At 52.8% G+C, this 22,623-nt stretch overlaps 1 protein-coding gene across 1 annotated transcript in view; it reads right to left on the bottom strand.

Annotated features, from left to right (window-relative positions):
• The window catches only part of Slc45a4 (solute carrier family 45 member 4), an 82,749-nt gene that overhangs the window by 4,094 nt on the left and 56,032 nt on the right, over nt 1-22,623 (bottom strand). Inside the window, exons 3-7 of the mRNA XM_004638925.2 lie at nt 6,257-6,445; nt 4,438-4,617; nt 2,765-3,840; nt 1,584-1,683; nt 673-884 (exon numbers count right to left, since the gene is read on the bottom strand). Of these exons, the coding sequence (XP_004638982.1) occupies nt 673-884; nt 1,584-1,683; nt 2,765-3,840; nt 4,438-4,617; nt 6,257-6,445 (1,757 nt within the window). The remainder of the gene's footprint in view (nt 1-672; nt 885-1,583; nt 1,684-2,764; nt 3,841-4,437; nt 4,618-6,256; nt 6,446-22,623) is intronic.

Genomic DNA, 22,623 nt, shown 5'->3' with positions numbered 1-22,623 from the left:
CGCACTGACTGTTCTGAGCATCACTCTGGCAAGTATAATTTCAACCACCTTGTACTGAGTGTATTTTTTAGTATTTCCTGTTGTATCATCTTATAAATGGAAAATTAACAAAATATACAATTTTTGGTCATCCTTAATTGGACTGGTAAGTGGTTGAAAATAATGCCATTAGAATTTCATCCCTACTGTTTGGTGTGCTTCTAATCTGTAATTTGCCTTAATAACTGCGTGAGAGATTAGGACAGTAAACAGAGTTTAGGATTAGGAAGGAGACACAGACCTTCCCCCTCTCCCTGAAGGCCTATAGGTTATGCTGTACAGCCTTGGCCTGCACTTGCACCTGGGCTACCGAGCATCAGAAACGTGCCTCTCGCCCTGCCCTGACCCAGCGATCGCACCAGCCTCTAAAGTCTCTTGAGTGGCCCGGGCAGCTGGAAGAGACTTGTGACCTGACCAGGGATTGAGTGGGGCCACTGGCAGTTTCTGGTTTCATCTGAATGGAAGATGAAGGGGACGAACTGTGTCTCAGACACTCCACAGGTGGGAGGTGCTCAGCTCATGTGGAGGGGATAGCGGGATGCTGAGAGCCCAGGGTCTGGGCCAGACAGGCTGCAGACTCAGCCTGGGGCCACCTATTGCCACCCTAGCCAGACACCACTGGGCCCGACATACCTCTTTGATCTCATGGTAGTGCCCTAGCAGGGCGTAGGGGCAGTAGGAGATGCTCATAGATACAATGCCCATGGTGCTGATGGTGACCATGGCCACATAGACATTGGGGAACATGGCCATCACAGCTGTGCCCACAGAGAAGCCCAGTGTTCCCAGCACGTAGATCACCCTGATGCTCAAGTCATAGTTGTCTAGGTACTTCTGTAGCAAGGCTGCGGAGAGAGGCCACAGGATCAGTGATCAAGCCGCCCACTCAAGAGGGGCTCCTTCCCCTTCCCCATCCCCCTCTCCCCTTCCCCAGAAACACCTCCCTGAAACCAAATCTGGACCAGCAGGTACAGGCAATATCTCTCACCTGACCTGTCCCCATGCACTCTCCAAGAATCCCTCCATTAGAGAGGTGACAACAACATGGTCACTCTGGTGCTGGCCCCTGGCTGACCTTGGTACTTACACTGGCCATCCCCAAGTCCTCACAAGGATAACACAAAGCTGACCTCCTCCCCTCAGTTCTGGCAATGTGTGGGCAGGGCAGGCAGTCAACCCCAGCGAGCTATGATGAGGCCTGGTCCCAAGATGAAAAGCTGCCAACCTGACTCCACTTCAGGATGTAGCTGTACTGTAAGGGGCCCTGTCCAGCAGCTTACATCAGCTTCTCCCATTTTGACTGCTGACCCCTGGGCAAGGCCCTGATCTCCTTCCAGCCCTGAGCTGGCAGGGCTGGGACAACATGCCTAACACAGGTGTTGTTTAAATTGGATAGCACTGTAGGACAGCACATCGCAGGGCATCTTGAAGGGCCTGTGAAGGTAGCCGTTCCTAGCAGAAACAAGGCCCCACTCACACTCCGTATTTCCAAGCTCGGAGCATTCTCCAGCTGCAAATGCTTACTGGATCTGGGCACCTCTTACCTGAGCAAATAGCACTGGTGGCAGCATAAATGACCAGGCCCCAGCAGCCCATCTTCACACCGGCACTGTAGGCCTGCCCTTCAGGGGAATTGGAGGCTGCCTGTTACAGAAAGAGGTTAGGATTAGGGCACTGGCAAGCTGCTTAAGAGTATGGCAAAGAGAATCACCTCTGAATCCAAGTTCAATATCTGAAAAGTCACTTCCCAGTCTTTTCTGGCCCACCTGTCACTTGCTATCTCCTCCACTCTCAAAAGATGGGCTGGTCTCTACCAGCAGGAGTGACCCTGGCCCCTTGAGCTGCCATGGCAGACCTGGAGGGGTCAAGATGGATCCTGAGTGTGTGTGAGGCCATCATGGTCCCCCGGAGAGGTGGCCAACATGGCCACAGGATGTGCCCAGGAGACACCATGGGGCCCGAGAGCCATCAGCTGAGCCCAAAGGGAACTGTTCCCATTACAGCCAAGTTCTGGGGCAGTGTCACAACTCAAGGCAATAAATGGCTGAAACAATGCCCATCTAGGCTTCTCAGAATGCTTCCATCCTCTGCAAGGGCTTGGCACCCACACCTGCTCCCCATGCACCGTACCCTACAGCCTTGGGCTCACACAACTGGGCCACAGAACAGAGCTGCAGGCCAAGCAGCTGCCTGCCATATGTTCTCTCCAATGTGGTCACAAGGGTACAGGGCCAGCAAACAGCACCTCGAAAGTGTGATGGTTTGTGTCTAAATGTCCCTCCAAAGCTTCATGTGGTCACAGGGCTTTTTTTTTTCCCCCAGAGGTAGCTAAATCTAGAGTGTGATGCTGGGATTAAAAGTGTGTGATTAGTAAATCAGCCCTCTGACTGGTCTGGCACAGTTCTGGCTAGGACTAAGGGGGCGTGCTACACCCACCCTAGGGCAGGTAGCCTGCAGCAACATAAGGGACAGGAAGGGTCTTGGCTCTTCCCGTGCTGGTTTTGCTGTCTCCCCTGCCATGAGCTGTCGCCTCTGTCATGCCCTGCCTGGCCTTGGAGCCGCCTGAATATGGACTGAAACCTCTACAACTGTGAGCTAAATAAGCCTTTTCTCTTTTCACTCTGAGTGTCCAGTATTTTGTCTCAGCGACAAGAAGTCAGGAAGACAGAGCAACCCACTGATGAAGCCCCCCAGGCCACCTCCTCCCAGCTCACAGAGCACTCACTTTGGGGTCACCTTTGAAGATGACCTGGCCCATGAAGTCGGTGTAGAAGACAGCCTCGGCGATGACAGAGAACCAGGTGAGCAGGTGGCAAAGGCAAAGGCGCATCAGCTCCCTTGGCATCTTCAGCATGGACAGCCACAGAAGGCGCACGGTGGTCTCACCCTCGCCCTCCTCGCTCTCTGTGTCCCCACTGGAGTTGGTAGCCCCACTCTGGTTCCGGTGCCGGTTGCGCTGCCGCTGCCGCTGCTGTAAGTCATAGAGGTCACTCATGCTGCGGGAGGGTTTGATCAGGACCACTGCATTGGCCCGACGGTAGCGGTAGCAGTGGGATCCAACCTTGCCATAGTAAGAGAAGGTGCTGGAGGCTTGACGGCGGAACATGTGCCTCCGCCGCCTCATGGAGCTGGATGTAGCTGAGAGTTTCAGATCCACCCTGGTGCAGCTGCTGAGGGTGTCTCTTGGTGGAGAGCCACTTCCATTTGGGACTCTAGCTTCATTCAAGTGATTATCAAGCAAGGTATCATCCTCCTTGGTGGATTCCCTGAGGAAGGTGGACAGGTGGGGCAGCCTGGCCTTCAGGAGCTCCTGGCTGGTGCTGCGGGGGGTGCTGGGATAGGAGGCATCTTGGAAGATGGACGGCTCGATGTCATACAAGAAGGGCAGCTCGGGTTCCATATCCAGTGTGGCATCCGGCATGTGCAGCACAGAGTCACTCTTGCTGCGCACGATGTCCACATCGAGGTAGTCCAGGGCCAGCTCGTGCTCTGACTGCACCTCATCATGGAATGGAGGGCTGCTGTCTTGCATGCCCCCACCCAGGGCATTTAGGCGGGTGGCAGGGGCCAAGCTGCTGCCAGGTCTAGTGCTGGGCAGGACGGTGGCTTCCTCTGAGTTGCGTTCCTGTTGCGGGCTGTACTGCTCCTCCTCGATGCTGAAGATGTGCAGGACCACTGACACTGTGAAGATGATGGCGGCAAAGAAGAACAGCACCTGATTCTGGGTCCCGAACCAGCTGCCCAGGAAGGTCTGTGTCCAGTCCAGCCCGCCCAGCACATAGCCGATGGCACCGCCGAGGCCTAGGAGGGGTAGAAGCAGCAGGTGAGCCGTGTGGAGGCTGTGGTTCCCACTCCCACGCCTTGTGTGGGAGGCCAGTGCCAGGATGGGCTGGAGGGCTATACCCTCAGGGGGACCTAGGCACCCCACAGTTACGTTGTGAGTCAGGACACAAGGTCTTGGGATGGGGAATGAGAAAAGGGTAGAAAAGACAAGACAAGAAGCCCTGCTAGCCCCAGGTCTGCCTTGTCAAATTCTTGCTTAATAAATTAAGAGCAATTAATCCCAGGATTAAATACAACATCACCCCATACATGCCTATATACTGAATGCCATTCGCTAAGCATAGCTGAAGACAGTGTCAGTGCAGGGACCTGGACATGTCTATCCAGCAAGCACATCACCCCAGCAGGCCTGACTTGACTGTCCCTTGTCCCTACTGTTAGTCCTTTGATCCTGCTGGGTGAAGTGGTCAGGAAGATGTCCTTGGATACTTCCTGAGCCCTGGCCACTCCTTTGGCCCACCAGTGTCTGAAACAGAGCCACATGCTGAGGGACAGCCCTGAACCTGGAGTTCAGGGAGTGGCTGCTGCCAGCCTGTCACGGCACAGGCACTTTACCTGCAGAAAATGCATGGATGTTGAGGGCCATGTCTTGCTCCTCACTGTCCACCACGTCCAGCAGGTAGGCACGGATCGGCCCCTCGGTAGCGTCAGCACTGAAATCCAGGACTACCACTCCCAGTACGGTGAGGACAATGCCAATGGACTGCCGTCCGGGGACATCACCAAGGGCCAGACCTGGACAGAGCACAGACAGTAGTCAGACCTCGGGCCAGCTGAATCGGGCTCCCTTTGTGGGGAGCCAGCTGGGAACAGCACTGGCCTTTCTCCAGGAGACCTCCACTCTGTGGCAGGCAGACTCGTGGGAAAGGGATTTCTCTTTCCCTTTTCTGAGGTTTAAAGGGTGGTGTTTCTCCTTCTCCACTGGGCCTTGACACCTTCCTTACCCTAAATTTCAAGCAAGAAAGGGAGCCCTCCTTCCCCTGCCACCATCACAAGGGATGGGGTGCTAATCAGTGTCAGCCAGAGGTAGGTGTGCAGGCCGCCTCCTCTGCACTGGCTTTAGAGGGTCAGCACTGAGGCACCTTCCTGAGTCCCATGCCACCTGAGGCAGCCAGCTGGATCCAGGGGCTGTGGAACTGTGGGAGACTCCAGAAGCAAGTAGAAAGGCCGTGAATCAGTACTCAATTTCTGCACTAAATTTCAGACAGGGCTCTGAGAAAGATGAGCAATACTGAAGCAGCCCACCATCCTTACTTAGCAGAGAGGCTATGTGGCCCCAAGAAAATACCTTCACAAAGTCTCCTGAGCCTCGCCTCGGGAAGTCTGCCCTGAAGGCATAGGTCAAGTTTTGGGCCTCACCTGATGCCAAGAGGGGGCGGAGAACAAGTTGGAGCAGGGCTGAAGCCTGGGTGCAGAGCCACCCCAAAGCACTGTGATGAGGCTGAACCTGGACCTGTAAGAGTGCCCCCAAAGAGAGTTTCTGCCTAGGAGCTCCCCACAGACCTCCAGCAGTGGTCAGGAGGCAGAACCCAGCCTGGCTGCGTTTGGGCCACATGTGAACAGGGTCACCCCCATGGGCACAGCGTGAAACTGCCATCACGCTGTGTGGGAGAGGGGAAGGCAGCTGTTTAGAGGGGTGCAGACAGCACTGGCACCCCTGGGTGGAGGAGGCTGAGTCACACAAGGGAGAGACACACGGAGGCAGGGGGCAGAGCTGTGCCCATCCCACAAATGAGTGGCTCTCCTGTACCAAGAAGGACTTTTGAGGGTGTGCTGTCTACCCTCCTGGATTTCTACGTGACTAGTCCTGGGCAAACTCTTCCAACATAGAACACCTGCCAGGCAGCTCCAGCTCAAAAGCTTGTGCCAGAAAACAAGGTTTTGCTTTTAACCAGTTTTGATGGATGCTTTCATAGCAAAAAAAAAAAAAAAAAAAAAAAAAAAAAAAAAAAAAAAAACCAACCAACCAAACAAAAAACCCTCCCACACAGTTGCCTTAATTAAAAACAAAACAACAAGAGGCAAAACAATACATGAGCACATGAAACAAAAAATAAATTATCATACTAGGATCTGGATATTTTCAATACCAAGTCTGAGAAAAGGAGGAAAAAAAAAAAAAGAAAAGATAATTTCTGAAATAATGCTGGAAACAGGACGTGGTGCCTGATATGCATTAAAAACAAGCGGTCGCGGCAGGAAGCATTTCCCTGTGAGCAGGTTCCTCCGGCATTCCCACAGGGGCCGCACCACTGCCAAGCTCCTGCACTGTGGTCACTGCCAGACGGCCCAGGTGGGTCGCCCTGGGCCAGCTCTATGACTCACCCTGCCGACCTTCTGGGTGAAGGTCCAGGCCTGGTGCACTGGCACTCACCTATGGCAGAGCCGTTGAGGAACAGCGCGATGCCCAGCAAGACGCCCACACAGAGCGCGAGGATGAAGGGCCGTCGGCGGCCCCAGCTCAGGGTGCAGCGATCGCTTGCTGACCCGATCAGTGGTGTGAAGATGAGGCCGAGGACAGGGCTCAGGAACCACGTGAGGCTGTAGTAGTGCTCCGGGAGGCCTAAGGATAAACGGGTCATCACTCAGAGGGCACATTGCCATACGGATTCATGCAGAACACATGGCCCTGCTAGGGCCTCCAAAATGCCAAACACCTGAAACCAGCCCACCGTGCTTGGCCTGGCCTGGCCTGGCCTGCCCTGCAGGGCAGTCACACCAGACTGACTCTGGCCTGATCCACACAGCAGCCACTTGGTAGGTGGGTGGGCTGGGACGGAGAACCCCCACAGCCCCAGTGGCAGTCAAGTCCCTCAGGCGACCATCATCCTCCATACTGACAATCCACAGTGAGCGGACAGGGGTTGCTTTTCTAGGGAGAAAGGTAACATACAAACAGGATCCAGCTGGAGCTGAGGTGCAGCTGCATGTCACAATCACTTGTACTTCGCCTCCTAACCACCACAAAGGCAGGGATTGTGCTCATTTTGTATAGGGGAACCTAAAGCTCAGAGAAGTCAGGCAACCTGCCCTAGATCACATACCTAGAGTGGGGGCCCCAGCATTTAAACCAGGACAACCTGAATTTAAGGTCTATCTTCTCTCACCCTGCATGCTAAAGCTGTGTGCCTTCAAGAGTAAGGTGGGCGTGTGATGAGACCTGAGTCACAGGCTAGTATACCACACAGGCCAGGAAAGGATGGGAGGACTCACTTTACGGCCTGGTGGTGGAGGATGGGCACATACCACAGGGCTCTTGTCCTGCTACGTCCAGACTCCTGTTGCCAGCAGTCAGGAGACGCAGGACCCACAGGGGAGGGCAGGCCTGAGGGCCACTATTTCTGCCCTGCATGTGTGCAGCGGCGTGCCTGCAAGGTCACACAGTACAAGTCCTCTGGCTTCACTATGTACCCTCCCGTGCTACATACTTAAAAAATAAAAGGGCTCTGGCACACCACTGCCTCTTTTGGCTAGGGTTTTACACTGCCAAAGGCAGTGAGAAATGGAATATCATGTTGAACTGACAAGAAAAATAAACTTCTGTGGGAGGAGGAAATATTTTCCCAGGCAGGAGGGAAGCACCTTTGAAGCCTACTGCTAGCAGCCCATGAAAATGCTGACATGGTCGAGGCACTCAGGGGTTTGCTCTGACCTCTGGGCCCCACACAACTCCAGGAAGGCCAGGTTTTGTCCCATCTGAAGTTAGCAGAACATATTGAGGGCTTGGGAAGTGACAAGTTTGCTGAGTGAGTTCCGTGTCTGGGCTGGGCCCCACATGGTGGGTGTGGGTTCCTGGTTTCACCTTGAGGCACCCAAGGAGAAAGGCAGGTGCCAGAGGCCACGGTGCCCTGCCTACCTTCAATGATACACAAACTAGGTACCTACTTCTCAGGAATGCATCCTGATTAAAACTTCTCAGTGCCAACAGTGTGGCCTCAAGTTCAGAGAGAAGGGAAAGCATTCCCGCGCCAACACACAGGTTCTGCCACTACTTCAGTCAGTGACAGCCGGCTGGAGCTGTGTCCTGTGCTTGGGGTGACTCCCGGCCATGGCTTTTCACAGTAAGTCCTGGTCCTGGGGTGGACCCTGGAGGTTCTGGGGCTCCTGCAGCCTCCCAGTTTGAGGTACCTCCACTTCGAGGCCCCAGACCCTCCCCCAAGTGCAGTAGTCCACATATGCATCCCCAGAGACTCCAGGGCCCAGACAGCCCACAGGTCTGGGAGGGCAGAACAGTATACTCCCCTCCCAACCCAAAGCCAGACAAGACCCTGACAGGGCCAAAGGTTTGTGGACTGAAACCAAACTGGAAATGCTAGTTTGTCCAGTTTCCACTGCCCTGCTTTTGCTAGGGCATGCCACTGACCAGCTCCTGCCCTGGTGTTTGCTGGTGCCTAAAACCTAGTCTAGTCTTAGTTGGACTCTTCACCTTGGACACCCTCTGCTGCCCTGCCTGCCATGTGCCCCATGAAACCGAGCCCCTCTGAGTGACCAGATACACCTAAACTAGATCTTACCCTGTGGGTCCTCTGAAGAGACCTGTGACTCCCTGCTCCCCCCGCCGGCCGCCACGTCAGATCATGTGAGCACACCAAGGCAGACCTGTTGTGCATCCCCAGTGTTGCAGTTTACAGGACCCAGCACTGCCTTGGCCTGGGCAGCTTCCAGCCCCAGGAAAGGCATGCATCAGCAAGGCCATGGCTTGGGAGACTAAGCCTGCAGGAGGCCAAGTGTCACAAGTGACCATCCTGTTACGGGGGGCTGATGGGGGTGGAAGGTTGCATGCTGGACAGAGAAACGCAGGAGGGCCATGTGCTTCCACCCCTTCAGAGCACATCAGGGCACTGAAAGATGCTTTCTGGATAGGACGTAGGCCTGGCGCAGGATAAGTGACCCTTCACATACCGGCCTGCCTGTCACTGGGATTGTCTGCACAAGTCAGGACTGGGCCTGGGCTTGGCAACCATGCTTCTCCTGGTACCTCCACATGTGCGACGCCCGAGGGGCGCCCTTCAAGGCCCCAGACCCTCCCCCAAGTCAGCAACCCTCATATGCACCCTCAGAGGCTCCAGCACCCAGATGGCCTACAGGTCTGGGAGGGCAGAACAATACAAATAAGGAGAGACTAGGCAAAGGGGATCCTCAGGGCTCCGGTTTCATCCCTTTTGCTGCTGTAGGTAGCTGATAGGCACACACCAATCTATTTTGGCTACTGGTTCTACAGCCCACCAGAAGGGCCAGTAGCAGAACTACACTGGTACAAATCTTGAAGCTGGGGTTCAAAGGCAGGCCTATCACCTCCTCCCTGGGCCTCCGCTGACCCTGGTCTCTGAGCTGAAGCCTGAGCTCAGGGAGTGGCTGATGAAGGCAGCACAGCAGGACAAACACAGGGGAAGCTGACAACAGAAGGAAGGAGACAGACAAGTGCCACCTCTGCTCAGAGACTTCCACAGCCATCCAGAGTCACCTGCCCTGTCAGCCAACCCACTCTACTCTCCAATGAAGTGACAGCTTTTAAGGCTATACATTTGCCACACTCAATGGCAGAAGCTCTAGCCTCAACTTAGGCCTTTTTTGGATGTTGGAGAGGCAAGACAAAGAGAGGGAAGGGGACAGGGACAGAGCTAATGATGTTCCTTGAAGATCCTCAGGACCATAAACATGGTCTACTTGCTTCCCGCAGGATGGTCAGTCATCAGCACCCCTGGGACCAAGCACTGGAGTGCACCAAGCTTGGCCAAGAGGAGCCATCTCTCACTAGTCCTCTTTAATTCAGGGAGGCTCTGTGACTGCTGCGAGGGGAACAGGAGGGAGAGGTCATCTCCACCCGAGCCATCCTGTGAACGTAGACTTTGTGCCCAATTCTGCAGTTCCCCTATAAGGAGGGACTATCCTAGAACAGCTCCTGGTGCCACAGTGCCACCACACAGGGTGGTCATCAGGCCCTATGGCACCTTTGGGTTGCCACACCCACACCAGCGAGCTGGGCCTCACTCTTCTGTCTCATAGGCTCCTTGTAGGCCAACAGGGTGATTCCGATGGGACATTATCCTCGTGGTGCCAAGGCACGCACTGAAGGACTTGCTGCTGTTTTTGGAAACTGCAATCACAGGAAATAAGGGGAGAGCAGGCAATGGTGACCAAACTCAGAACATGCTCACTCCAGCATGGAGGTAGAGGTTCGAATGCAGCAGTTCCGGGCAGTGGTGCTGCATCCAGTTGCAAGTCTCAGTAGAGCCAGTGTGGCTGCCAGCCCAACAGCTGCTTACCAGCACATCCTAACACTGGTGCCCAACAGCTGCTTACCAACACATCCTAACACTGGCGCCCAACAACTGCTTACCAGCACACCCTAACACTGGTGCCCACAGCTGGCTGTGTAGCCTTTCACATGTAAGAGTAGGGCCCACATGCAGGTCATCAGGGTGAGCCCACACTCATCAGTGGTGCTGGCCAGGATGGGGCAAGGGTGTGGCTTCAAGGGCAGACTTCACAGAAAGAACCTGGGAAGGGGCCAGGGAGATTACTCAGTAGGATAAGCGCTTGACTGGCAAACGCAAGGATCTGAGTTCAATCCCCGGTTCCAAAAAAAAAAAAAAAAAAAGAACCTGGGAAATCCTACCATTTCTTTCTGAATATGAAAATGGTCACAGAATTTAAACCTAAATTTTAGAAAGAATTTTTCTGCTTGCCCAGAAAAATGTCAACAGGCAGCACTCAGTGCCTAAGCACTGGCCAGGTCCCAGGAAGGTCAGAAAGGGCACTGCAGGGATGGACCACAGCTCATGTGCTCTCAGAGGATGATGTCAGTCTTTGCAGCCTGCCCTGTGGCACATACAGGGTCGCACTGATGAGTCTGGAGTAGGAGAATCGCACCGGGACAAGGCAGCCTTCACAAGCTTCCCAAAGGACACAGAGACAATGCTGGGGGGTGAACAGCCAGGCCAGGCTCAGATCCGAAGCTCCTGGCCCCCATGTGGAGGCCACCAGGGCTGTCCACCTCCCAGCTGGCTGGTCCTTAGTTTCTTACGTGATGGCTGTCTCAGTTACTCTTCTCTCATTATTGGGACAAATACCTGACACTCAAAATCAGGGAAGGAAAGGCTTATTTAGCTCACAGTCAGTGAAGGTTTCAGTCCATACTCAGCTGGTGCCAAGGCAGAGCTGCACATGGCAGAGAGCAGCCTTTCACGGCAGCAGCAAAGAGCAGAGAGCTAGAGGGCGCGGCAGCAGCTCTGGCGGCTAGTCACTCTCCCCTCCTTACACTGTAATGCAAATTATCTGCCCCAGGGCAGGTACAGAATCCACACCCACAATCTCCAGAAGCCGCCCCACTGCATGAGGCTTTGGGGGGACACCTATACACAAACCATAGCACTGGCCATGGCCCTGAGCTCAAGGCAGGCAGCACTGACGCATCTACAGGCTCACCTGGTCAAGTGTCTAGACCCAGCAGGTGCCATAACCATGTGTGGGTGAAGGCACGCTGGGCAGTGGTGCCCACACCATGCCCCTTTTGGCGTGCCTCCTTCTTTCCCTGCACTACTGCATACTGCGACATGTGCTATGTCTCCAGAGCCAGCCAGCTCCCTCAGCCCTGACTCCTCAGCCACTCCCATAGCTCTTGGTTAGGCCTCCCAAACTCCACTCTGACCCTGAACAACCCTAGAAACCAGGTTACCTATCAAACACAGCTGCCAAGGACCTAGGTGCTTAGAGGCCTCTGACAGTTTCTTGTGGCCTGGTGGTATCAGGGTTTAACCTTAAAATGTAGGTTGGAGGAGTTCATGTCCTCAGAGTCTAGCATGGCCAGGGCTTTGGGGCTTCTTTTGTTTATCCTTCCGTGACTGGGTACCAGTGAAGCATGGGAACAGTGCAACCTACTGAGATGGCCCAGGCAGGTCACGTGGCACAGGAAGGCAGGCTTTTCTCATCCTACCCAGTGGATACAAGGTTACCCACTGAGGCTTGAGCTTCAGTGGTGGAACATGCCTTCGTCCCACCTCAGTAAGCAAAGTGTTCATCCACCATACTGCTGCATGGGACTCATGAAGGGTCACACAGCAATCATGCAGTCTGGCTTCAGGCCACAGCCCAACCGCTGGTAGTCCCCACCCTGAGGTGGTCCCCACTTCCCCAGCAGCTCACCTGGTCCTGACTGCCCACCCCACCATCTCTCTCCAAAGAAATCCCAGGAGCCTCAGGTAACCAAACACCTGTGGGTGTGCCTGGCCACAGCCAGGGTGCTGCCGGAGCACTGCAGGAACCTCGGATCTGTCCACCAAAGCATCAGAACCAGGTATGGGGGAGGCAGGCAGAAGGGTGGTGCCCAGAACTGCATAAGCCACAGGGCAGGAGGAGCCCAGGAAGGCAGGCACACCAGGAGCCACACCACATCTTCATTCTACTGCTCTGGACTACAAAATCCCAGCCCAGCAGGAAATGAAGGCGCCTGAAGCTGGGCCATCTCAGTAATGGGACACAGCCCACAAAGCTGCCTGAGACAGGGTGACAGTACTCTTTGTTTCAGCAGGTCAGCAAGAAAAGCAAACACTTCCCACGGCAGCCCTGGTGAACAAGGGGTGCCCCTCCCACCTAAGCTGCCCCCATAAGCTGGTTGCCAGTACGGCACAGGCTGCCCCTGGGACAACTTGCACAGGCAATTCCCAGCAAAGCACTAAACAAACACGTCGGTCCCTAGTAAATAATTTGTGTTTTTTTCCAGGCAAAAGTTGAACAACAATGGTGGGACCCGGAAGGCTCCCCATGCACAGGAAACACTCACTGTGTCACTATGCGTCCATAGCTGTGTGAGGTCACGGAGACACTCGGGCATGTGTGGCAGCTACTGTTCACAAGGGCATTTTTGATAAACTGGTACTTTGTGGGGGGGGTGAGGAGGGAGCCAGCGGCTGGGAAAGTGGCCTATGAATGTTTAACAAAGGTCTGAGACGGAATCGGAACTCACATTCTTTCTCTCAATAGACAAAGCCTGCCACATCCAGATTATGTTTGTATTCTTGGACAAAAATTCAAAACATTAATAAAGTCATGAGAATGAGTTCTTCGTGGGAAATGTGCTGCATCCTTGAGTGACCTTGGAGGATTTCAGAAGTTGGAGCCATCCGAGACCACAGACACGAGGACAGGGACGCCACTCTGCACACCCCAGGTTCAAGTACAGGCTGCTGAGGGTTTGCATGGGGGAGGGGGCACCTCCATGGGATGGCACACAAGGCTGCAAGGAACAGTCTAGAATCATCGGACTACAGGAAAGGTAGAGAGGGTAAAATGGAATAAGATGTTCAGGTGGTTGTTCTGGTTACTACTGCAAGTCCCTGGTATGAACAGGGAAGTAAGTGACTGCTGCTGAGCTATCACCTTGTCACCCACGTGACTACACCACCCACTGCTCACCAAGCTACTTTCTAGAGAACCAACAATCTCTCAGAAGCCTGTGGGACAGAGAGGCTTGGTGAGTGTGGCCCTGGGCTCTGCCCCATTTTCTCAGGACTCTGGAGTTAAATCCTAGAATGAGTGGACAGAAGCTCAGGGTCTAGGACTCCCAGGCGTGCAGACTGCTGGTCCAGACCTCACTGTGGCAGGCAGGTACCACCACCTTGGGATTAGTAAAAAAGCAAGTCTAGAGAAGAGGGATGTGCTGCGAAATGGTGTAGGGAAGTCCACACACAGCTCCCTGCTTGCAGCAGCGGTGCCCACAGGCTGTCAGTGTGGCCTCCTGCCCGGTGGCAGTCAACCTTCGTGCAGGCTCCATGAACCTGATGCCAGCAGGTTCAGAATGGTCTTTCCTTTGGTAAAAGAAATCTCCAGCTCCTTATGCTGGCCTGTGCTCTGCTCTGCTCTGGGAAGTAAACAGTTGACCCAGCTGCCCACAAAGAGCTTCTAACTGCTCTGGGAGAGGCTGTTTCTATTTTCAAACAAGAAGGAGCCTCGAATACACTAGATGCACCTAGCCAGATCCAAGCAGGACAGGGACCATCTAGAAAAATGCTTTCCGCTGTTTCGCTCTGCCTCTGCGTCTGGCTTTTGGGGATCTTTGCGTACTGGTGAGCTCAGACATGAGTGGCTCTCTGCCTGACTGTCAAACTGACCACCCTTATGTCTCTTTAGATGTTTAGGGATCAACATGTAGCTCAGTGGTAACACACCTGGTCAGCATGCACAAAGCTCTAGGTTCAATTCCTGGCACCACAAAAAAGAAAAAAAAATTCCGTGGATGGGTAAGCAATCTCTCAGCTCCATTACAGAAGCTTCTTAGAGATCACATGATTAGTGGCATGTCTGGCTCCCCAACCTACAATCACAAGTCAAAGTCAGCCAACACGCTCTGCTCCCTAAACAGCTGACGTCATCAGTATCAAAGCCAACAGCCACCAAGGAAGCAGGTTCCTGTGCTTCTTTCAAGAAGAGGGAAAGGTCTTCAAATTCAGTATTACTCAAAACCCATCTACCGGTCTGACGTGCCAATCTCAGACTTCCTTTTGGATAGGGACAGAAGAAACAAAGATAGTAAACATAGGTAGAAAAGAGATAAGAAAAATCATTATTTACTTAAAAATTTTACTTTTAATAACTGCAGCTTCAGAACACAATTCAGGTTACCCAAGGTTAAAATGACCTCTTCCCTTCCAGAAAATCGACTCCAACATTTCCTTAAATTCTCAAAGATCTAGTAAGTCTACACTGATTGGGTCCATGTTTTTTTACTTGTAACTTGAGCCTGTGCTATTCCCAATACTACAGATTCATAGATCCCCAGCCTCCCAATGCTCAAGGAAATGGCACTATTCAATGGGTACCATATCGCTAAACTTCAAATGTATGCAAACAGTTTGCATTCTAAAGTCCCCACTAACAGGTAACCTGATAGACACTAGGAATACATGTACTGGGTCTGTCTTGTGCACACCCTGGGGACTGCACAATATCCCCAACTGTAACACATCTCATGTAGAGTGCCTGCACTGACTTCTGAGTGTGTACCTCTTTAACTCTGCCATATATATCTCCTTATGCTTTTCACTGACTCATCTTGAAAATCATTCTTCTGTGACCAAAGTTGGTAAACCTACTCTGTGGGTAAGGGGCCTGAGGTCCCTGTATCTTCCTGGTGGGGGAAGCTTCTTGGACCTCCTTTGGTAACACTCTGCGGTCCCCTAAGTCTGAGAAAAGCCCCCCCGCTCCACTCATGCAGGCAGGACCCAGGTTCACCCAACAAGGCCGCCATCCCTGCCCTGCACTTGGCTCCTAGAAGTCATCCCACACACTGGAGCTTTCTGGTACTGTTGGCTCTGCCAAAGCACTCCACCCTCCTGATGGCAAGTGCCTCCCTTCAAGCCCTTAAAAGAGTTATAATTTTTTTAAAAAAGTTATAATTTTATTTGGCTATTTTTTTAACCTGTATTTTAGGGAAGGGTCTATAGGGGTTCAAGGTCTCACTGCTAGATCAGACTTGTAGTGATTTTCTTGTTGACAGCCTCCCAAGTGCTGGGATTACAGGTGTGCACCACCACACCCAGTCTCAATCACTGTCTCAGCCTACCCTGGGGGCAGGGCCGGCAAGGTAGGCTCAGGGATAGAGCCCCTGGCCCCTGCGCCTGCATGCAGGTGCTTTAATCCACTGAGTTATTTGGCTGACCCTTTGGCCATTTTTTTTTTTTTTTTTTTTTCTTTTAGTACCAAGAATCAAACTAAGGGCCTCTTGTGTGCCAGGCAGGCACTGTGCTGCTTAGCTACATCCCTGGCCCTGCACAGCGGGCTTCCAGCTGATCCTGGCTTCCTCCCCTGCCCCTACAGCCATCTAACTCTCCACAGCCAGGGTAATTCAGAAACCTGTATGCATGCCTGCACTGCTTACCACACCCGAACTGCCAGTGCCCTGGGATAGCATCCAGCCTGCTGCCCGGGCCCTTCCTGCTGGCCTGCACTGTAAAGCCCACTGGACCTCTTTTCTCAGCTGCCACCCTGCCCCTTTCTGCTCCCAGAAAATACAAGACCTGTTCAGATCCAGCACAGCAGAGGAAGCTAGAGTGCAGATATTCCCATCCTGGCATCATAGTGCCAGCTGGACTCATCTTTTACATGCATTTGTTTTCTTACTGCCTGGGAGGGAGCTTCCAGACAGAGGGTCCTGGTCCATTGCCATGTGGTGGAAAACTAACAGCCAACAGCTACTGGAGCAAGAATGTCCAATCCCTTTGGCTCCTACTGTGGCTCTGAAGACAGACCACTGGCTCAGTGTTGAAGGAACTTTAGGACCTGGAACCTCATACACTGTGAAGCCCTGCATGCGTGGCTGGGCCATGACGGGCTCTGAAGGCAGACGTGAGCTCAGGGCCCACGTTCTACCAGCTGCAGGACTTCGGGAGCAAACAAGGCCTGGAACATTGTGTCATGTCCTGGAAAGGGAGCATACTAATAAAGGTGGGCATTCTGAAGATTAAACAAGGAAACATAAGAGAGAGGCCCAGCTCAGCACCTGGCACCTGAGACAGGCAGGCACAGAATCTCTTTGGTATTTCTGAGGCCGCAGTGCTATAGCCAGTGAATTCAAAACACTGGGGGTACTGCAGTTCAACAGATCAGTTACATGGTTCTAAGATAGTGCTGAGGGAGTGTATTTGTTCTCAGTAAACAGATCACACATAAGTCTGTGCTAGACGGCTGTACACAACAGTTGGCTACCAAGAGTCCTCTTTGAAGCACACCTCTCTAGGAACTCAGGAAGACCCATGCAGGTGCTGGACAGCACACAGTGCTACAGTCACTCTGGGGACACAATTGCAACCCTACAGCCACTCCCATAGGCCATCCCCTTCCTTCAGCAATGAGGAAGATGTGCAGAGGAACACGGTTTGTGTCCCCAGGAACAGCCATGTATACACCTGAGGGTGCTTGTAGAGTCCCAGTGCAGCTGGGCAGGCCCTGCCAGCCTGTGGCACTCTACACTTTGGACACACTAGGAAGGATAAGGCATGCCTGACAGCAGCTCCAGTCACTGTGTGAAGGAATGGAACCCCAGGTAGGCCAGCTCCTGGGTGAGCAAAACTTGAGCCAGTGGTGAGAAAGGCTCCCAGCCCCCAGGGGGGAGGTGAGGCAGGGCTCAGGCCCAGTCCTGTCTCTAACCCCGGCCTCACTAACCTAGCACGAGCCAAATGCCACACTTAGGTGGCTACCCTGCCTTGTGGCTGATGCTATTTTCCTGTGCAGTCAGCTACTTAAAGACTCTCAGGCATGCCTAGAACTTTCTGCTTCCTGGACGAAGCTGCTAAGAGAGCAGTTCCACAGGGGGACACGTCATACACATGTGGTGACTGTGTCATCCAACCAAGCTGGACATGTCTTCCAGCAACAGCACTGAGAAGGCACCAGGCCTGTTCTACACGGAGGACCAGGACACGGGCGCTCAAGAGGTTCTTCCTGGTCTAGGGAATGATGCTGTGATGGAGTAACAGGCCGATAGGCTGGGAGGAGCTCCCACTGCCTCAGTCAGCTTCTGCATTCTCATCTGTGAAATGGAAATGTGGCATCACTGAGGCCCAAGTGCCACATCTTGGGCACACAGGACCTTCCCCACAAATAACCTCACATTGTGAGTCACCCTGGAGGTAAGAAGCCTGAATAGGGATGGCAGGCGCCTTGTAACAGGCACTACTGAAGTGGCTGCTGGCAATGACAGGACAGCAGTAGCTGGGTGTGTTCTGCCACACAGGTGGCAGAACAGAACGGGGGTCTTTGTAGGTTGCTGGAGCCAACACCGGTGGCCTGAGGTGGGCCTCACACAAACCACTTGCCACGGTGGGGGCTGAAGGCAGAACAGGGCTCTAGGAGCTTGGGCCTGGTTCTGCTAGGCTTTGGAGCCTCAAGGGCCAGCTCTGTGCTGAACACCACTCTGCAATAGCATAGGCAGGTCCCTGGCCAAGTGCCGGGCACAGCCCACCTGAGGTCTTACCTCTATGACTATCAGCTCTGGAGAGTGGGTACTATGCTCCCAAGCACCCTCCGAAGCGAAAGGGAACAGACCCCAGGGTGATTCTTATTCTTAATAAGTCAAGTTTTCTCAGCTTTCTGCCTTCAATTCCTAGACATACACCCATGTCTTCCTGAAAATAACCTTTCCCAAGAGGGGTGCCCAGAGAGAAAGGACTCAGGGAATGACCTGGGATGGGTGGAGAAGACAAGATGAAGGATGTGAGGTTTCCCGGGTAAGGGGAGGGGAAATTTGGGGAGCGCCTCGGTCAGTGCAGGGTCAGCCAGTCAGGGCAAGGCCTTGAGCATCCGGGGCCCCCAGCCTTACGTACCGTTATCTACAGCTTTAGTTCCAGTAATGACACATGGTGAAAAAGATCAAAGATGGGGAACTGCAGAGCAGTGTCTTTCTGTGAGGACACTACATACTGCCTCTGACACTCACCAATGCCTGCACTCAGCAGTGCACGTGAATACTGACAGCTGGGGCAGGGGCCACTCTGCAGCACCTGCCATCCCAGAGTGTCAACACTGCCTTCATGGTTCGGTTCAAACTGCCCAAGGGACATCAAGAGGACGCGCATCTGCCAGCATCCTAGGGACCTGAATCTCTACCCTGCAGCAGGGACAGGGGCATGGCCTCAGGAGTGTGCACAGGGGCCCCACATCAGTGGCAAGTGGCAGGATTTACTACCTTTACAGGTAACACGATTCAATGGTAAGTGTAAAATCTGAGTTTTAAAAACACAAGTGAAACCAGCCCATGAAATTATTAAAAATTTAATAGTAAACTCACAAGCCAGTACAAAGTGGACTGCAGACAACTCTATTTCAGGATTTATGGGATATATCCTGCCCTCTTCCTAAAGCAGGAGGGGTGGGGGACCAGCACCAGGAACTGAACCCAGTGCCTTGCACATGCTAGGGAAGCACTGTACAATTGAGCTACACCCCGTGACCACAAGATCTTCATATGGCTTGAGAACACTATCAACCACCTACCAGTCCAATTATAAGATAACCAGAAGTTGCATATTGTTTTCATTAATTTTTATAACAGGAAATACAAAAACAATAATTTTATCAAATATATTCAATATAAGAATCAATTGGTGGAAATGACACCTGCTCAAGCAGTTTGTAAATAAACTCAGGCTAAGTGGTTAAATTATTATTACCAAGTGACTAGGAATTAAGGAGGTTAAATCTGTACCAAAGCTCCTATTACAGATGATCAAACAGACATGAGAAATCAGAACCCCTCCTACCACATCTGCCCTCACCATAGGGTGCCCTCTCTGGGTCTCCTGGGTGCAGGGTCTCAGCTGGGCGGGGGCTGTGGATCTGCAGGCCAGTGAGGCTGGCCTTGCGAGGCTACACTTGGGGCTTGGCAGAGGCGAGGTTCTGTGGTCTGGATTCTGGGCCTGATCCTGGCTTTACCACTTGCCAGCTCTGGCAGCATCAGCATCTCCTCTGCAGAGATCTATAAATGTCTCTGATGACTCAAAGAGCCGAGTCACCAGAACAGCTTGCTGGTGCAACCACTAGTGTTTAACCATCACCATGGGGTCTGCATGTCTAGGCTGTAGGAACCAGGACTATTCTCCCTCCCATAGCAGCTCTCTGTCAGCTGAGAGCTAACATCCATCTCATGGTCAGGTGGAAGCCCCACATGGTGGTCTCTGAGAAGCAGCTTGGCTGGGAGAAAGAGATGGATCGAATTCTGATTCTTCAGTAGCTGACTGAGGACCCTGAGCAGGTCACTTACTCTATCCAAATCACGATTTCCTCTGACTGAGAAAAGCCACTTCGTTCCTTGCGATCTTAGGAAAGCTAATAAGTCCAAGGTAGAAATGGGCCTGGGGTCTGTTCCCTGCCCACAGCTGTGCTCTGCATGTTCCCCACAAGCCACTGTGACCTCCACCCTCTGGGTGTGACTTGTAGGGACCCTCCATCCATTGGGGGTCTCGTCATTTCTAGCAGCCCTAGGGGTGGGCCAGGAGTGTTAGTCACTGCCCCTGCCTGACGCTGAGCCCTTGGCAGACAGCTTGCTCAAGGACATTTTCCTCCACAGTGCCATGGCCAGGGATGAAACCCCAGTGCTCAGCAGCCTCCCTGATTTTTACAGTCTTTTCGAGGACCAGACACAATGGCAAGTCTTCAACTCCGGCGCACAGCCAAACCCCCAGCTTCAGTGCGGCCCCTCTCTTGCCAGCACTGCCAGGTCTAGGCATGAGTTGACGTCCCCAAGTACCTCACTTGCCTTTTGCCCCTTGTCTTGGCATAGCTGTCCTCTGGGGACTACGTCTCTGCTGGCTGCCCTCCTTGAAGAAGAGGTTCTTCTGGTGCCTTGGCTGCTTCTTCCTAACAGGCTTTCAAAATGCATTTTGTAGTGGGGAATGGTGGTGCATGCCCATAGCCCCAGCACTCTAAGAGGCTGAGATAGGAAGACTGCAAGTTTCAGCCCAGCCTGGGCAACTTAACAAGACCCTGACTCAAGATTTTTTCAAAATGCTGGGGATGTATCTCAGTGCAAATGCCCTGGGTCAATCCTCAGTATTTTAAAACAAAGAAAAACCACATTAGGCAAAAGACTCCTTAGTACCAAGCTTGCTGCTGTTGCTTCATCTCTAAATGCCCTGGCTTGGAGACGCAGGTGACTGACACAGAGACTGTGGCTGAGTCTGCTCAAGGTCCTCATGCCATGAAATACCTCGACTCACAGCAGCACTGCTGCAAGCAGTGTGAACCAATTCTCTCAGGCAGCACTTGGGAGGAAGAGCCGAGATGTGCGCACAGGGCTGTCCAAGACCCCGTGCACGCAGCACGAGCCTGAGCTGCACAGGAGCATTTCAGCCCTGACTGCGCTCGGCAGCCGTGCGCTAGCAGGCAGAGGCATGGAAGGCCTGTTCTGGGGAACAAGGGGCAGCAGTGGCCTTTGCTATCTCCAAGATGACTCCCATGGGAGTGCCAAGGAAAGCAGACACTTACACAAGAAGACCCTAGGCTGTCAGTGGCCAGAGCAGCCCTGGCTTGACAGGGAATAAGGAAGTCAGGACTCCAGAAGAAGAGAAAGGAGGCTCTGCCTCACACTGCTGTGGTTAGACACACTGCTCCCCCAGGCGGGCCATGATTCTCACTAGTTACACTTTCAAATGACAGCAAAAAATACATCTGTGTGTACATCAGCTAAGCAGCGGCTTGACTGAAATGTACAGATCGAGATAACATGTCGTACCGTCAGCATGGGCATGCTGTGCTGTGCTCCCCGCTCAGAGCCTGCCTGCAGCCAGGGCACTCCACTTACTGCACAGGAGAAGGCCTCTTCTGCGCCATGTCAAACACTATGAGCAGGCATCTGGGGAAAATCACCCAGGCTACCTCCTGTCCCTTCCAGCAAATCTCAGTTTCCTCAGTTTTCTATTTGTGACAAACCTTAGAGACATGCAGGCCTTAAGCATGTCTGAAAGTTACTTACATCAATCAAAGTTTCTTTCAGCTTATTTGCTATGATGTTTCCGAAGTAGTTTACAACGTACAAGACACATCAACATCCACTCTTCACAAGGTCTATGCTCATCTCCACCCTGGCCTGACTGTCCCAGCCCCCAGCCTCCTTGCCAGCAGAAGCACACTCTGTAGGGCATTCACCTCAGTGCCCGAGGCTGTCATCCACACCACAGGGAATGTGAAAGGTCAGGACAAGGAAGCATGCTGGTCCTGGAGAGGCCCCAAACTTGACAATGGGCACTTCAAAGGACTCAGCCCACTGAGATGCAAGATTGCCAGAAAACTTTAAGCACAGATGTTCACTGAGATCTTCCAACCTAGTGTCCCCTGCCTTCTTCTCCACCCCTATAAAAGGGCATATTTGTCTTTGTCTGGGGCAGAAGGTCCTGCTGTGCTTTCTGCCTGAACATCCATACCATAACGCTGTTACACAAGCCTGGTGGTCTCAGCTGCACATATGTTACAGTTTAGGTGCAGTTCAGGGGTACTGTGCTTACCTAGCAAGTAGAAGGCCCTGGGTTTGATCCTCAAAACTGCTAAAAATAATTTTTAAAAATCTTATGTATTTTAAAAATATATATTTATTTATTGTGCACAGGGTCTCACTATGCAGTTTGGACTCATAGTGATCCTCCTGTCTCAGCTTCCTCAGTACTGGGATTACAGGTGTAAACCACCACGCCCAGTTTTGGTGGTCAGTGTGTCCCATTTGGGGTTCTGGGGCCGGCATGGCACGCAGTACCAGGGATCAAACCTGGGTCCTTGTGCTTAGTAGGCAGGCGCTTAGACCTCTGAGCTATCTCCCCAGCCTGTAAAAATGTTTTGGTTTTTTTTTTTAGAAAAGGTGAACAAATGATCTACGCTATATCAAAGAAAAACCTATTTTATATCTAATATACATGTAATCATATTTTGATATAAAATTCTTGACAGAATAGACCCAGAGCACAGGCCCGGCAAGTGAGTGAGAGGACCCGGGCCACCGGATCCTAAATTGAAACAGAGTGCAGGCCCGGTGTGTGAACGAGACCGCCTGGGGCCCACTGGATGCTCATTCGACCCAGGGTGCAGGTCCAGCATGGAACCCTTCAGATCTCCCTGCAATGAGGCTAGAGGCAAGACCCACCCAGCTGATTCAGGAGCAGAACATCTTGCCAGAGTGACACAAAGGGTTCAACTCTAACGGCTGCAGCAGAAAGAAGTGGAGCACACAGCCAGAACCAAACAACACCCACCTGGAGTAAT

Source organism: Octodon degus, unplaced genomic scaffold (assembly GCF_000260255.1).
Source record: "Octodon degus isolate 3935 unplaced genomic scaffold, OctDeg1.0 scaffold00104, whole genome shotgun sequence".
Lineage (NCBI taxonomy): Eukaryota > Metazoa > Chordata > Mammalia > Rodentia > Octodontidae > Octodon > Octodon degus.
The sequence above is the reverse complement of the archived record's forward strand: the minus strand, read 5'-3'. Positions and strand labels throughout refer to the sequence as shown.